General features: G+C 45.4%; 1 protein-coding gene across 1 annotated transcript; it reads left to right on the plus strand.

The window, feature by feature from the left end:
- The first annotated feature begins 13,314 nt into the window (after nt 1-13,314).
- Nucleotides 13,315-14,830, plus strand: LOC127293220 (uncharacterized). The gene has a single exon (XM_051322798.2). The coding sequence runs from the start codon at nt 13,473-13,475 to the stop codon at nt 14,622-14,624; it is 1,152 nt and encodes a 383-aa protein (XP_051178758.1). The 5' UTR covers nt 13,315-13,472; the 3' UTR covers nt 14,625-14,830.
- The last annotated feature ends 1,194 nt before the right edge of the window (nt 14,831-16,024 follow it).

Genomic DNA, 16,024 nt, shown 5'->3' on the forward strand with positions numbered 1-16,024 from the left:
CACCAATACCATGTAAACTCTTAGCTATGAATGATGCACTAGAAAATAACTATGCTTGGCTTGTTCCTGAAAATTTGTTTGATGAGAGTAGCACGCCTAAGACTAATGAAAAGGGAGATGCTAAAACTTATGTATCTAATATACTATGCCTGGTTGAGAAAACTCCACACCCCGCTGAGAATGCACCACCCTTCGATAATACTTGATACACACTTTCTGCGCCTAGCTGAAAGGCGTTAAAGAAAAAAGCGCTTATGGGAGACAACCCATGTTTTTACCTACAGTACTTTGTTTTTATTTTGTGTCTTGGAAGTTGTTTACTACTGTAGCAACCTCTCCTTATCTTAATTTAGTGTTTTGTTGTGCCAAGTAAAGCCGTTGATAGAAAAGTTCATACTAGATTTGGATTACTGCGCAGAAACAGATTTCTTTGCTGTCACGAATCTGGGCTGTTTTCCCTGTAGGTAACTCAGAAAATTATGCCAATTTACGTGAGTGATCCTCAGATATGTACGCAAATTTCATTCAATTTGAGCATTTTCATTTGAGCAAGTCTTGTGCCTCGATAAAATTCGTCAATACGAACTGTTCTGTTTTGACAGATTCTGCCTTTTATTTCGCATTGCCTCTTTTGCTATGTTGGATGAATTTCTTTGATCCATTAATGTCCAGTAGCTTTATGAAATGTCCAGAAGTGTTAAGAATGATTGTGTCACCTCTGAACATGTTAATTTTTATTGTCGCTAACCCTCTAATGAGTTGTTCTAAGTTTGGTGTGGAGGAAGTTTTCAAGGATCAAGAGAGGAGTATGATGCAACATGATCAAGGAGAGTGAAAGCTCTAAGCTTGGGGATGCCCCGGTGGTTCACCCCTGCATATATTAAGAAGACTCAAGCGTCTAAGCTTGGGGATGCCCAAGGCATCCCCTTCTTCATCGACAACATTATCAGGTTCCTCCCCTGAAACTATATTTTTATTCCATCACATCTTATGTGCTTTTCTTGGAGCGTCGGTTTGTTTTTATTTTTTGTTTTGTTTGAATAAAATGGATCCTAGCATTCACTTTATGGGAGAGAGACACGCTCCGCTGTAGCATATGGACAAGTATGTCCTTAGTTTCTACTCATAGTATTCATGGCGAAGTTTCTTCTTCGTTAAATTGTTATATGGTTGGAATTGGAAAATGATACATGTAGTAATTGCTATAAATGTCTTGGTTAATGTGATACTTGGCAATTGTTGTGCTCATGTTTAAGCTCTTGCATCATATGCTTTGCACCCATTAATGAAGAAATACATAGAGCATGCTAAAATTTGGTTTGCATATTTGGTTTCTCTAAGGTCTAGATAATTTCTAGTATTGAGTTTGAACAACAAGGAAGACGGTGTAGAGTCTTATAATGTTTTCAATATGTCTTTTATGTGAGTTTTGCTGCACCGGTTCATCCTTGTGTTTGTTTCAAATAAGCCTTGCTCGCCTAAACCTTGTATCGAGAGGGATTACTTCTCATGCATCCAAATACTTGAGCCAACTACTATGCCATTTGTGTCCACCATACCTACCTACTACATGGTATTTCCCGCCATTCCAAAGTAAATTGCTTGAGTGCTACCTTTAAAATTCCATCATTCACCTTTGCAATATATAGCTCATGGGACAAATAGCTTAAAAACTATTGTGGTATTGAATATGTAATTATGCACTTTATCTCTTATTAAGTTGCTTGTTGTGCGATAACCATGTTTACTGGGGACGCCATCAACTACTCTTTGTTGAATTTCATGTGAGTTGCTATGCATGTTCGTCTTGTCTGAAGTAAGAGCGATCTACCACCTTATGGTTAAGCATGCATATTGTTAGAGAAGAACATTGGGCCGCTAACTAAAGCCATGATCCATGGTGGAAGTTTCAGTTTTGGACATATATCCTCAATCTCATATGAGAAAATTATTAATTGTTGTTACATGCTTATGCATAAAAGAGGAGTCCATTATCTGTTGTCTATGTTGTCCCGGTATGGATGTCTAAGTTTAGAATAATCAATAGCGAGAAATCCAATGCGAGCTTTCTCCTTAGACCTTTGTACAGGCGGCATAGAGGTACCCCTTTGTGACACTTGGTTAAAACATGTGCATTGTGATGATCCGGTAGTCCAAGCTAATTAGGACAAGGTGCGGGCACTATTAGTACACTATGCATGAGGCTTGCAACTTGTAAGATATAATTTACATGATACATATGCTTTATTACTACCGTTGACAAAATTGTTTCATGTTTTCAAAATCAAAGCTCTAGCACAAATATAGCAATCGATGCTTTTCCTCTATGGAGGACCATTCTTTTACTTTCAATGTTGAGTCAGTTCACCTATTTCTCTCCACCTCAAGAAGCAAACACTTGTGTGAACTGTGCATTGATTCCTACATACTTGCTTATTGCACTTATTATATTACTCTATGTTGACAATATCCATGAGATATACATGTTATGAGTTGAAAGCAACCGCTGAAACTTAATCTTCCTTTGTGTTGCTTCAATGCTTTTACTATGAATTATTGCTTTATGAGTTAACTCTTATGCAAGACTTATTGATGCTTGTCTTGAAGTGCTATTCATGAAAAGTCTTTGCTATATGATTCACTTGTTTACTCATGTCATATACATTGTTTTGATCGCTGCATTCACTACATATGCTTTACAAATAGTATGATCAAGGTTATGATGGCATGTCACTCCATAAATTATCTGTGTTATCGTTTTACCTGCTTCGGACGAGCAGAACTAAGCTTGGGGATGCTGATACGTCTCCGACGTATCGATAATTTCTTATGTTCCATGCCACATTATTGATGTTATCTACATGTTTTATGCACACTTTATGTCATATTCGTGCATTTTCTGGAACTAACCTATTAACAAGATGCCGAAGTGCCAGTTGCTGTTTTTGGTTTCAGAAATCCTAGTAACGAAATATTCTCGGAATTGGACGAAATCAACGCCCAGGGTCCTATTTTGCCACGAAGCTTCCAGAAGTCCGAAGAGGAGACGAAGTGGGGCCACGAGGTGGCCACACCCTAGGGCGGCGCGGCCCCCCCCCTTGGCCGCGCGGCCCTGTGGTGTGGGGCCCTCGTGCCGCCTCTTGACCTGCCCTTCCGCCTACTTAAAGCCTCCGTTGCGAAACCCCCAGTACCGAGAGCCACGATACGGAAAACCTTCCAGAGACGCCGCCGCCGCCGATCCCATCTCGGGGGATCCAGAGATCGCCTCCGGCACCCTGCCGGAGAGGGGAATCATCTCCCGGAGGACTCTACGCCGCCATGGTCGCCTCCGGAGTGATGAGTGAGTAGTCTACCCCTGGACTATGGGTCCATAGCAGTAGCTAGATGGTTGTCTTCTCCCCATTGTGCTTCATTGTCGGATCTTGTGAGCTGCCTAACATGATCAAGATCATCTATCTGTAATTCTATATGTTGCGTTTGTTGGGATCCGATGAATAGAGAATACTTGTTATGTTGATTATCAAAGTTATGTCTATGTGTTGTTTATGATCTTGCATGCTCTCCGTTACTAGTAGATGCTCTGGCCAAGAAGATGCTTGTAACTCCAAGAGGGAGTATTTATGCTCGATAGTGGGTTCATGCCTCCATTGATATCTGGGACGATGTGAGAAAGTTCTAAGGTTGTGGATGTGCTGTTGCCACTAGGGATAAAACATTAGTGCTATGTTCAAGGATGTAGTTACTAGTTACATTACGCGCAATACTTAATGCAATTGTCTGTTGTTAGCAACTTAATACTGGAGGGGGTTCGGATGATAACCTGAAGGTGGACTTTTTAGGCATAGATGCATGCTGGATGGCGGTCTATGTACTTTGTCGTAATGCCCAATTAAATCTCACTATACTCATCATAATATGTATGTGCATGGTCATGCCCTCTTTATTTGTCAATTGCCCAACTGTAATTTGTTCACCCAACATGCTGTTTATCTTATGGGAGAGACACCTCTAGTGAACTGTGGACCCCGGTCCAATTCTCTATACTGAAATACAATCTCTTGCAATCTTGTTCTACTGTTTTCTGCAAACAATCATCTTCCACACAATACGGTTAATCCTTTGTTACAGCAAGCCGGTGAGATTGACAACCTCACTGTTTCGTTGGGGCAAAGTACTTTGGTTGTGTTGTGCAGGTTCCACATTGGCGCCGGAATCCCTGGTGTTGCGCCGCACTACATCCCGCCGCCATCAACCTTCAACGTGCTTCTTGGCTCCTCCTGGTTCGATAAACCTTGGTTTCTTTCTGAGGGAAAACTTGCTGCTGTGCGCATCATACCTTCCTCTTGGGGATCCCAACGAACGTGTGAGTTACACGCCATCACATCCCCAAGCTTAGACGCTTGAGTCTTCTTGAAATATGCAGGGATGAACCACGGGGGAATCCCCAAGCTTAGACTTTTCACTCTTCTTGATCATATATCATCCTCCTCTCTTGACCCTTGAAAACTTCCTTCACACCAAACTTCTCATAAACTTCATTAGAGGGGTTAGTACTCAAAAAAATTTGAATCCACCTTGGTCCTGTAGTGGCACATTGCAAGAACTCAATAAAACATTAGCTACAGCTCTCTATGTCTAGAAAAGCTCGCTTAAAGTCCACAAGAGACAATGCAAAAAACAGAGACATAATCTGCCAAAACAGAACAGCCAGTAAAGACGAATTTTAATAAAATACTTCCGTTGCTCAAATCAGAAAACTCAAAACTAATGAAAGTTGCGTACATATCTGAGAAACACGCACGTAAATTGGCATATTTTTCTGATTTTCCTACAGAGAAAACAGCCCAGATTCGTGACAGATAGAAATCTGTTTCTGCGCAGAAATCCAAATCTAGTATCAACCTTCGATTAGAGGCTTCACTTGGCACAACAAAACACAAAACTAAGATAAGGAGAGGTTGCTACAGTAGTAAACAACTTCCAAGACACAAATATAAAATAAAGTACTGTAGCAAAATAATACATGGGTTATCTCCCAAGAAGTTGCTTTCTTTATAGCCATTAAGATGGGCTCAGCAGTTTTAATGATGCACTCGCAAGAAATAGTATTTGAAACAAAAGAGAGCATCAAGAGGAAAATCCAAAACACATTTAAGTCTAACATGCTTCCTATGCAAAGGAATCTTGTACACAAATAAATCCATGAAGAACAAAGTGACAAGGATAAGAAGATAAAACAGGAATAACTTCGAGATTTTAAGCATATAGAGAGGTGTTTTAGTACCATGCAATTTTCTACCACCATGTTTTCCTCTCTCATAATAATTTTCAGTAGCTTCATGAATAAACTCAACAATATAACTATCACATGCAGCATACTTTTCATGATCCACAAACATATAATTTTTATCAAGTTCAAGAATAGTGGAATTAAAACTTTCAAACTTTCTTTTATTAATAATATAACAAGGTAGTTGATCAATCTCAAGAGATATGGGACTCATAGAATAAGTCAAGGACTCTCCAATCCCATTTTCATTATTAGTACAATTAATAGTATCAAGTAACATAGGACCATCATCTAGAGCTTTATCATAAACATTTGCTAAGCAAAATTCTTTAGTACCATGCATTTCGACATCAGGCACAAACAAAGCATTATCATAAGATTTATCAAAGTAGCATGGATTATCATATATAACAGTAGCATAATTATTCTCACAAGTATTACTTATAGGAAATATTTCAAGAGAATCCACAGGAACATAACATTCAACCTCTTTCGGTAAGCATGGAGGACAATCAAATAGTGTAAGAGATAAAGAGTTACTCTCATTAGAAGGTTGGCATGGGTAGCTAATCCATTCTTCCCCCTTTTGTTCGTCGCTCTCCTCTTCTTTTTCATCCAATGAGCTTTCAGGTTCATCAATTTTCTCCTCTTTTTCATCCAATGAGCTTTCAGGTTCATCAATTTCTTCTTCCACCGGTTCCTGCAAATTGTGAGTGCATTCTTGTGCATTAATGTGTCTCTCTTTATAATCAAGGATATAAGGATTCCCTCTTGTAGCATTCTATGCAAGAATTAAGGATAGTAGAGACATAATCTTTAAGGTCCTTACAAATAGCACAAGTTTCATAATTCTCAACCATGAAGGATTCTATCTCGGAGGCTCCCATAAATAAGACAAATTGTTCTACCTCTTCGAACCCATAATGAATATAGCAATTCCGATTATAGTTCTTAATTAAAAATTCCTCACTAAAGCCACATTGAAATTTAAGATGTTTAGTGTCCTCTTTAGAGCAACAGTTTATATCATGGCGTCTAAGCAAGATTCTAGCCATTGTATTCAATTTTTCTATCATAGCACTCATTATTTTACCAGTTCTTGATTCTCTATAACTATTATAACATTCTATAAGCTCCAAGTAGGTTGTAGGTTCTCCCATAACAGCAGTTTTTAATTTTTCGGTTTTTCAAATTTTTATGGATTTTTGGGTATATGAGGAAAATAAAATAAAACTGAAATAAACTAGACAAAAGTAAACTAAGCAAAGTAAACTAGGCAAAATAAAACTAGACGGAAATAAACTAAGCACAAATAAACTAGGCAAAAGTAAACTAAGCAAAACAAAAACAAAATAAAAACAGAGAGAGAGGTAGAGTGTACTCCCCAGGTGAACTTATGAGTAGAGCTATGCCTCCCCGGCAACGGCGCCAGAAAACAGTCTTGATAACCCACAAGTATAGGGGATCGCGATAGTCTTCGAGGGTAGTATAACCCAAATTTATTGATTCGACACAAGGGGAGGTAAAGAATACTTATAAGCCTTAACAACTGAGTTGTCAATTCATTGCACTGGAAAAGCACTAGCAACGGGGGTGATGTGAAAGTAGCAGTAATATGAGAGCGGTAATGTGATAACACAGCGTGATAATAGCAATATGAGAGCAATGGCACCAGAAAATAGTTGATACTGCTTCCAATGACATGTAGAACGAGTATATAATGATGAGAGATGGACCGGGGTTCCCAGCGATCTACACTAGTGGTAACTCTCCAATAACAAGTGACAAGTGTTGGGTGAACAAATTACAGTTGGGCAATTGATAGGAATCAAAGGCATTAAGAAAGAATATCCAGATTATTAATTATGTAGGCATGTTTTCCAATAATAGTCGTACGTGCTCGCAATGAGAAACTTGCACAACATCTTTTGTCCTACCAGCCGGTGGCAGCCGGGCCTCAAGGGAAACTACTGGATATTAAGGTACTCCTTTTAATAGAGCACCGGAGCAAAGCATTAACACTCCGTGAAAACATGTGTCCCTCACATCACCACCATCCCCTCCGGTTGTCCCGATTTCTGTCACTTCGGGGCCTTTGGTTCCGGACAGTGACATGTGCATACAACTTGTAGATACAATCTAAGCAATAAGTATAGAGCTCAAATCTAAGATCATGCCACTCGGGCCCTAGTGACAAGCATTAAGAATAACAAGATTGCAGCAACAATAACTTCACAAACTTTATAAATAGACTAATCATAATGTATCATCCATCGGATCCCAACAAACACAACACCGATTACATCAGATGAATCTCAATCATGTAAGGCAGCTCATGAGACCATTGTATTGAAGTACATGGGGGAGAGTATACCGACATAGCTACTGCTAGAACCCGTAGTCCATGGGGGAACTACTCACGGAGCATGGAGGTGGCGGTGGCGTTGATGGAGATGGCTTCCGGGGGCACTTCCCCGTTCCGGCAGGGTGCCGAATGCAGTTCTGTCCCCGAATTGGAGTTTCGCGACGGTGGCGGCGCCCTGAGTCTTTCTGGAGTTTCGTCAATTGGTGCGGTGTTTTTAGGTCGAAAGGGATTTTATAGGCGAAGAGGCGGCGCAGGGGCACACAGGGGGCGCCACACCCTAGGCCGGCGCGGCCAGGGTCTGGCCCGCGCCGCCATGTGGTGTGGTGGCCCCCTGGCCCCTCTCCGACTCTTCTTCGGTGTTCTGGAGCCTTCCGGGAAAAATAGGAGGTTTGGCGTTGATTTCATCCAATTCCGAGAATATTGCCCGAACAGCCTTTCTGGAACCAAAAACAGCAGAAAACAGGAACTGGCACTGTGGCATCTCGTTAATAGGTTAGTTCCGGAAAACGCATGAAATCATCATAAAGTGTAAGCAAAACATGTAAGTATTGTCATAAAACAAGCATGGAACGACAGAAATTATGGATACGTCGGGGACGTATCAGTTAGGTCCAGAAAATGCATAAAAATGCCACGAAGTGTAAACAAAAGATGGTGTAAAACAAGCATGGAGCATCAAAAAATATACATATGTTTGCAACGTATCAATAGGCTCAACTTCCACATGTCCATTCTTGGGATCACCTCTTGAACATCTTGGTCATCACTTGATCTTCTTCACTTTCTTGATCTTCCAACCTTGACTCTAACAAGTGGCTCAAGAGTGGACTAAGCACAATTCCTACAAATGTAACTCAACGTAAACATAGATTGCCATTGATTACCAAAACCACAATTTTAAAGGATCTATCGAAAGAAAAGTTCCTTATATAAATTTATAAGCATATTCCTACAATCCAAAGGAGCTTTGGAGTCCAATAATCACATGTTGTAAAAAAAAGTATGATACTCACATTAAGCGCCATAATTGCCCCATTTTCGCAAAATTCTTGTAAGTAAGATGGAAAAGCGTAGGATTGGAATAGATTTGCTCTCTTTATTCCTATTTATAGGACTTGAATAATGAAGACCACGAGAAATTTAGATTAAGGGGTGTTTGATATGCAGAAAAAATGAAATTATGGATTTTTTAATGATAAAGTGCCAAAAATCCTTTATTTTTTCCCAAGAATTGAAATTCTACTAAACCAAAGGACTAACGAAGGAAAGGGGAAACCTTCTACAATACTAACATCATGTATTTTTTGTTTTGACAAAAGAAGTCGTAGGACCATGTTGCGGCCCACCAATCAGCCTATCTGCCCACTCCCATGGAAGGTGTAGCTGCGCGGCGATTTACACAAAAATAACCCAAAAGTGAAAGAAAAGCACAGACTGACCCTCCGGCGAAACTATTTCACCAATCTAACCCTTTTGTGTGGCGCCCCTCCCACGGGCGCCACACATGCCCATGTGGCTCCCCTCTGCGGCGCCCGCGACCCAGCCGACGTGGCCCCCTCGCCGCTGAGCTGGTGCGCCCATCCGACGTGGCAGCATGTGTGGCGCCCCTCCCAACGGCGCCACACATGCACTTGGAATTGCCCAAACATACTGTGAGACAAATCCTCTGGGACTTAGCCGTTTTGCGAGGCTCGATGTGTGGCGCCGACCCCACGGGCGCCACACTTGCCTGTGTGGCGCCGATGCCACGGGCGCCACACATCCACTTAAGTGTGGCGCCCGCGCCCGCGCCCAGCCCGACCATCTTCTTCTCTGTTTCTTTTCCTCCCTCCCTCTCTCCCCCAAGGCGGCCGGCGGTTCCTCCTCCTCCCTCCCTCTCTCCCCCAACAAATCGGGCACAAATTCGTCAGATCTGACCGGCCAATCTCTTCCCCATCCATTCCTCAAGGTAATCCCCTTCGAATCCCTCACATTCATCCACTAATTTCATAGATCTTGCTAGATTTGTACATCAACCCTAGACATGGAAACTAGATTTGAAATGGCTATGTATGTGTTGAATGTGTATGTGTAGGAACCCTAGATATGTAGGAACCCTAGATATGTAGGAACCCTAGATGTGTTGAATGAAATTTTACGAAATTATGCGGCTAGGAATGGTATGTTTTACGAAATTCATATGTGTTACATATGCCTAGTATTCTTGATGGAATAACTCATATTTGTTAGGAATGTATGTGTGATGGCTTATTTGGATATATTCTCATGTATGTGTTGCTCATATTTGGTATGAATGGCTCATAATATGTTGTATGTGTTGCTCATACATGTAGGATGGTGTGGCTTCTGGATGAAGAGTACGACAGGGTGCACCGGGCTGTTCATATGACGGAGAAGGGAACGGATCTTCAACCTTTGAAGATTCGTTACCATGGCACATCGGATATACCGTACGACGAGAGGTACACGGAGTTCATCCGGCCTACCGGTCTTCTCCCGTTCATATCCCTTGTAAGCCGTGGGGGTCCACTCATGAACCCGTCGGCACTCACCGCCCTTGTCGACCGGTGGAGGCCGGAGACTCACACCTTCCACTTGAGGGCCGGCGAGATGGCCCCTACTCTCCAGGATGTTTCCATGATCCTTGGACTACCTATTCAGGGCGAGCCACTGTGTATGAACACAGCTTCTGATGGGTGGCGCCAGCAGATGGAGGTGCTTATTGGCAGGGCTCCTCCGCCGCCAGCAGATCCAAAGAAGAGAGCTCCCGCCGGCGCGTCTTTCGAATGGATCAGGACTAACTTTGGAGAATGCCCGGAAGAGGCCGACGAGGACACTCGGAGGACGTACGCCCGCGTGTACTTATGGTACATGATTTCGAGGACTCTCTTTCCTGACAGTGGGGGGAAGCTGGCCCATTGGTGTTGGCTGAAGGCGCTAACGGTGTTGGATGGCCGTTGGAGTTGGGGAACAGCGGCACTTGCCTACCTCTACCGGCAGGTGATGATTTGCTCTATGTACTATTTTCCTATAGTAGAGTGCAAGACAAGTACTAACCAAATGTCTTACGTGCGCGATTGGACGAAGCTTGTCGCAGAATCGGGAGCAGGATCGGGAGCGGCGGTATTGGTGGATGCATGCTCCTACTTTCCGTATGGAGCTGGGACCGCCTATCAGTTGGGCGGCCTAGGGTACTCAACGAGAGGCCATGGCCTCATTACCCTCACTTTCCTGATCGGGAGCCCACTTGGGCATACCTTTGGGACAATGTCTCGGAGATGTCGGGCGATCCAAAGATCATGTACATGCAGTACACTGCGGAGTTGGACACTCTTACCGGCGAAAGGTGTAACCGATCACTCTTTTGCAATCCTAGTTTTCATTGATTCTACCGGCATGTTCTAAATTCGAGATGTTTGTATCTTGCGGGTGGAATGGGAGCCATATGGTAGCTACTACCGTATTGGCGCGTCGATGACTGACCTCAACCACAAGTGCACGGAGGAGGCGCGGTTCTGGCGTATGCGCTGCCCACTCATATGCATGTGGCTTGTTGAACACCACCAGCCGCAAAGAGTGATGAGACAGTTTGGGCTGTATCAGGAGTGCCCACCAGTGTGGCAAGACACGGACAAGGCGCTTCATAGGTAAACTTCTGGAATCATGCGATGGAAGATTCTTGATAGAAGAGGTACAGACTAACTTGTTGATTCTTGCAGGCTTGATAGGCAGCGGCAGAGGAAGATCACAAATTGGCCAGTCCATCATAGCGGCCACATCGCAGCGTTCCAATAGTGTTTGGAAGCGGCACGGAATGCTGGCCCTGAGCAGATTGTGCCTCACAACTTCGCCGCTTTCAACAACTACCTCGAGTGGTTCCATGAGAACACGCGTATCGAGTTAGTTAAGCACGCGTATCCTGAGGAGATCTTGGACGACCCCATCCGATTCGATGAGGTTGGGCAAAGCCAAAGACGACAGATTTGCTCGCAGAGGGAGATCGACTTCTATTGCTTCCGAGCTGAACTTCGTGGTATTCTATTCTCTCACTAACTAGTACATCATCTACATTGCCATGTGAACGCTTCAATTGTGTATGCTATATTTGTCACAGCGGAAGGAGATCAAAAAAACAGCTGAGGAGTGCGAGGTTATGTGGGAGCAGAGCGGGAGAGATGACAAGCCTGTCCGACCGTTGCGGTATTTCATTAAGGTATGATCACCAACTTTGAATGTACGATACTATGATGTGGTGGATTTGTAACCATGAACGGGATGACGCAGAACACTGCACGAAAGATGCGGCGGTTAGCTTGACTTGCTAGGTTGCCGGGAAGCCGAAATCGCTACATCTTCCTCTTCAGAAGAGCGGGAGGTATGGACTATTTTGTTGCTGTCAAACATGTTCTTCCTAATTTCAACTTTGTAATCTCATGTGTTCGTGTTTGTGAAGATTCCTGAGGACGAGCTAATTCTGAGTCAAGCCATACTTCCAAAGCGTACCTCCAAGCAAGCCGCACGGTCAGCTTACCAGTTGAAGCCAAGGGGCAAGGGTCCAAACCGGTACACTCCGGAAGATTATGTCAGCCGAGGAAAGAAGGTTGTCACCGAGGAGGATGAGGGGCGCGGCGGAGATCGGATATGTCGAGGATGAGGAACGACGAGCCGTTCTCTTCGAGAGGAGGAGGAGGAGGATGAGGAGGAGGAGGAGGAGGAGGAGCAGGAGCAGAGCAGCAGGGAGCAGCCACGGCGGACGGACGAAGAGGATGGCCGTCCGGAAGCAGCCCGCGAGGACGGCACGTCGAGGACGCTACTAGGATGTGCCCACGTGTTGTTGTGAACTCTATATTCATAAGTATCGATTTGTGAACCCTATGTCATGTCGAACCATGGTCTGTAATGCTACTTGTTATTTGAATCTACGTGCTCCAATGTGACCTATGAAGTGTTATATGTGTATGTCATGAAATTGCTACTTGTTGTGTCCAATGTTGTACTCGTAACGGTTGGAGTTTGGTAGGATTTTTCATGTTTTTAACAAAAGTCAATGTGTGGCGCCCTTCCAACTGGCGCCAGAAGTGCTTGTGTGGCGCCCGTGGCATCGGCGCCACACATGCCAACTTATATCAACATTGGGTCGAAAACATCCAGGGGGCTCCGGACGATAAGTCCTTAGCCGTTTTCGCGAGCCTCTATGTGTGGCGCCCGTGGCATCGGCGCCACATATGCTAGTGTGGCGCCAGTGGAGTCGGCGCCACACATCGAGCCTCGCAAAACGGCTAAGTCCCAGAGGTTCCGGAGCCCCTGGATGTTTTCGACCCAAAACTTGATATAAGTTGGCATGTGTGGCGCCGTTGGGAGGGGCGCCACACATGCTACCACGTCGGATGGGCGCACCAGCTCAGCGGCGAGGGGGCCACGTCGGCTGGGTCAGTGGCGCCGGCAGGAGGGGAGCCACATGGGCATGTGTGGCGCCCCTCCACGGACGCCACACAAAAGGGTTAGATTGGTGAAATAGTTTCGCCGGAGGGTCATTCTGTGCTTTTCTTTCACTTTTGGGTTATTTTTGTGCAAATCGCCTAGCTGCGCTGCGCAAGCATCCAATCCCCACAGGCCACAGCCACAGCCACGCACGCGAACGCGATGTGAGACCTGATACCGTCCCGTCTACTACTCGTCTAGGTCTAGCCGTCTCCAACCTCAGCTCGCTCGCACGGCACCTCCCCCCAAGTCCCAACCAACCCTCTCCCGTCCGGCCGCGCCGCGACCCAATCCAGATCGATCCCCACGCATCGTCTCAGCTCGATCCATCCATCCATGGCCTCGGACCAGACCCTCCCACTCCCCGCCCCGTCCAACCCTAACCAGATCCACACCCCGACCGCACCGCTCCCGCTCCCGGGAGACGACTCCACGACCCCGCCCCCGCCCCCCACCGCCTCCACCGCCGCGCGGAAGCTGCCCATCAAGCGCCGCTCCCCGCCGCGCCCCTCCGCCTCCCCGACCTCCTCCTCCGGCGCCAACCCCGCCTTCAAGTTCCAGCGCATCTGGTCCGAGACCGACGAGCTGCGCTTCCTGCAGGGCCTGCTCGGCTGCGGCGCGCAGGGCCAGGGCCTCGCCTTCCCGCGCGACCTCAACGTCTTCTACGACCAGTTCTCCGAGTCCATGCCGCAGCCCTACACCCGCTCCCAGCTCTCCGAGAAGCTGCGCCGCCTCAAGAACAAGCACCGCGCCGTCGCCGCCCGCGTCGCCAACGGCCTCGACCCCGCCCGCCTCGCACCGCACGACCGCGACGTGCTCCACCTCTGCTCCCGCCTCTGGGACCCCGCCTACGCCGCAAACTCCCCCTTCGCCGGCCCCGACAGCGCCAACAAGCGACGCCGCGCCAACCCGGCCCCCTCCGGGCTCGCGCCGCTCCCGGCCCCCTCCGGGGATAGTAGCTACAACGGGGGGATTACCTCCTCCGCCGCCGCTCCCTTCCCGGAGGAGGACGGCATGTACCTCGAGCAGGAGAGCGGCCACAACAACCTTCCCTATTTTGACCACCAAGCTGCTCCTCTTGCAGCTGACCCCAGCCTCGATGGGGTTGCCATGTCTCAACCCGGCGAGACCGTCGCTGCTTTTACAGACAATCAAGCCGTTCCTGCTTTCACCAACATCGCACACAATGGACCTGCAACCGTTGCCCCAAATACTTTTGCAAACAACAACCACAACATGGTTGCAGACAACAAAAACTGCAAGGTAGTGCCGCCACGCAGCAACGACCACCGCGTGGCGAGCGCCGTGCTGGATATCTTCGAGGAGTGTATGAGGGAGGCCAAGGCCGAAGGAGCAACCTGCGATGCAAACGCAGAGGAAACCGAACTTGCCAAGCGGTGGAGGCAGCAGAGGATTGACGAGCTCGATGTGTTGAGCCGGAGGCTCAGGTTGATCATCGAGGATGCTACTACCGCGGCAGGGCACTGAAGTGGGTGAGATCTCTCTATTTCAGCGACATGCTTCCGCCCTCTGCCGCTATGTATAGAAAGCTATCGTACCGTGCTATGCTTCTGTAGCTCATTGCTCAGCTTGAGCCCAGCTTTAGCCCGCCTATCATGATTTATGCCTATGTAACGTCACTACGGATATTGTTGTTTCGTTCAAATAATTTAATTATCTTGTCATCGCAATAATACCATGTGGTTCCAGCATTACTCTTTATATATCTTCCTGCTGCTTGTATTGTTTTGAACTGTCACCAATGAGTAAATGAGAAGTAGTTCATGTAGCTTTAACCTTTTCAACTTTCTCTGCTGCTGAAAGTTGCTGTAACTAAAGTGAGATGTATTTGGTGATATGCTTCCACCCTTTGATGCTAATTTATAGAAAACTAGCTTATTGTGCTATGATATGTAGCTCATTGCTCGGCTTGAGCTCTGCTTTAGCCGGTCTATCATGATTTATGCCTATGTAACATTGCCATGGATATTGTTGTTTAGTTCAATAATTTAATCACCCCATCATCGTAATATTACCATGTGATTCCAGCATTACTGTTTATATATCTTCCTGCTGCCAGTCTTGTTTTGAATTGACACCAATGAATAAATGAGAAGCAGTTCATGTAGCTTTAACCTTTTCAACTTTCTCCACTTGAAATTGGTGTAACTCACAAAGCAGTAGTTCAATAGCGTAGTAGTGGAGTCAGTGGTGTCTTCTTGCTGGCCTGCGTTCGACCATTGTGTGGCATATTGGATCTCATTGATTAATTTCTGGGGCTTATAAACCAGTATGTTGTGTTTTCTTACTAACGTGTCAGGGGTGTTAGTACCCTTGGTCTCATCATTTTTCAACTTTCTGCGCCGCTCGAAGCTATATTATTGTTTATATAGCTTATTCCTGTCACTAGTGTTTACAGTTGGTGCTAATGTGTAATGTGAAGTAGTTCATGTAGCTCCAGACTTTTTTTTCCAACTTTCTCCTCTCGGAGCTGCTGTAACTAAAGTGAGATGTATTTGGTGACATGCTTCAACCCTTTGATGCTTTGTATAGAAAACTAGCTTATTGTGCTATGATATGTAGCTCATTGCTCAGCTTGACCTTGATTTAGCTGGTCTATCATGATTTATTTCTATGTAACGTCGCTACGGATATTGTTATTTAGTTAATAACTTAATCATTCCATCATCGCAGTAGTACGTGCTAGAAGTGTTTTAACTTTTAACTTACAAAGCGGGTGATAACCTAGTGGTGCTAGCAGTGGTATCTTCTTGCTGGCCTGGGTCCGAGTCCGACCATTCCTTGGCATTAGATCTAATTCATTTATTTTGTCTCTCGGGGCAAATAAATCAGTATATGATGTTGTTTTTTTCTAATTAACGACCTGA

Source organism: Lolium perenne, chromosome 4 (genome assembly GCF_019359855.2).
Source record: "Lolium perenne isolate Kyuss_39 chromosome 4, Kyuss_2.0, whole genome shotgun sequence".
Taxonomy (NCBI): domain Eukaryota; kingdom Viridiplantae; phylum Streptophyta; class Magnoliopsida; order Poales; family Poaceae; genus Lolium; species Lolium perenne.

Bases quoted from the DNA above. Each gene is read 5' to 3' on its own strand.
- LOC127293220 (XM_051322798.2), top strand. From the start codon at position 13,473: ATGGCCTCGGACCAGACCCTCCCACTCCCCGCCCCGTCCAACCCTAAC.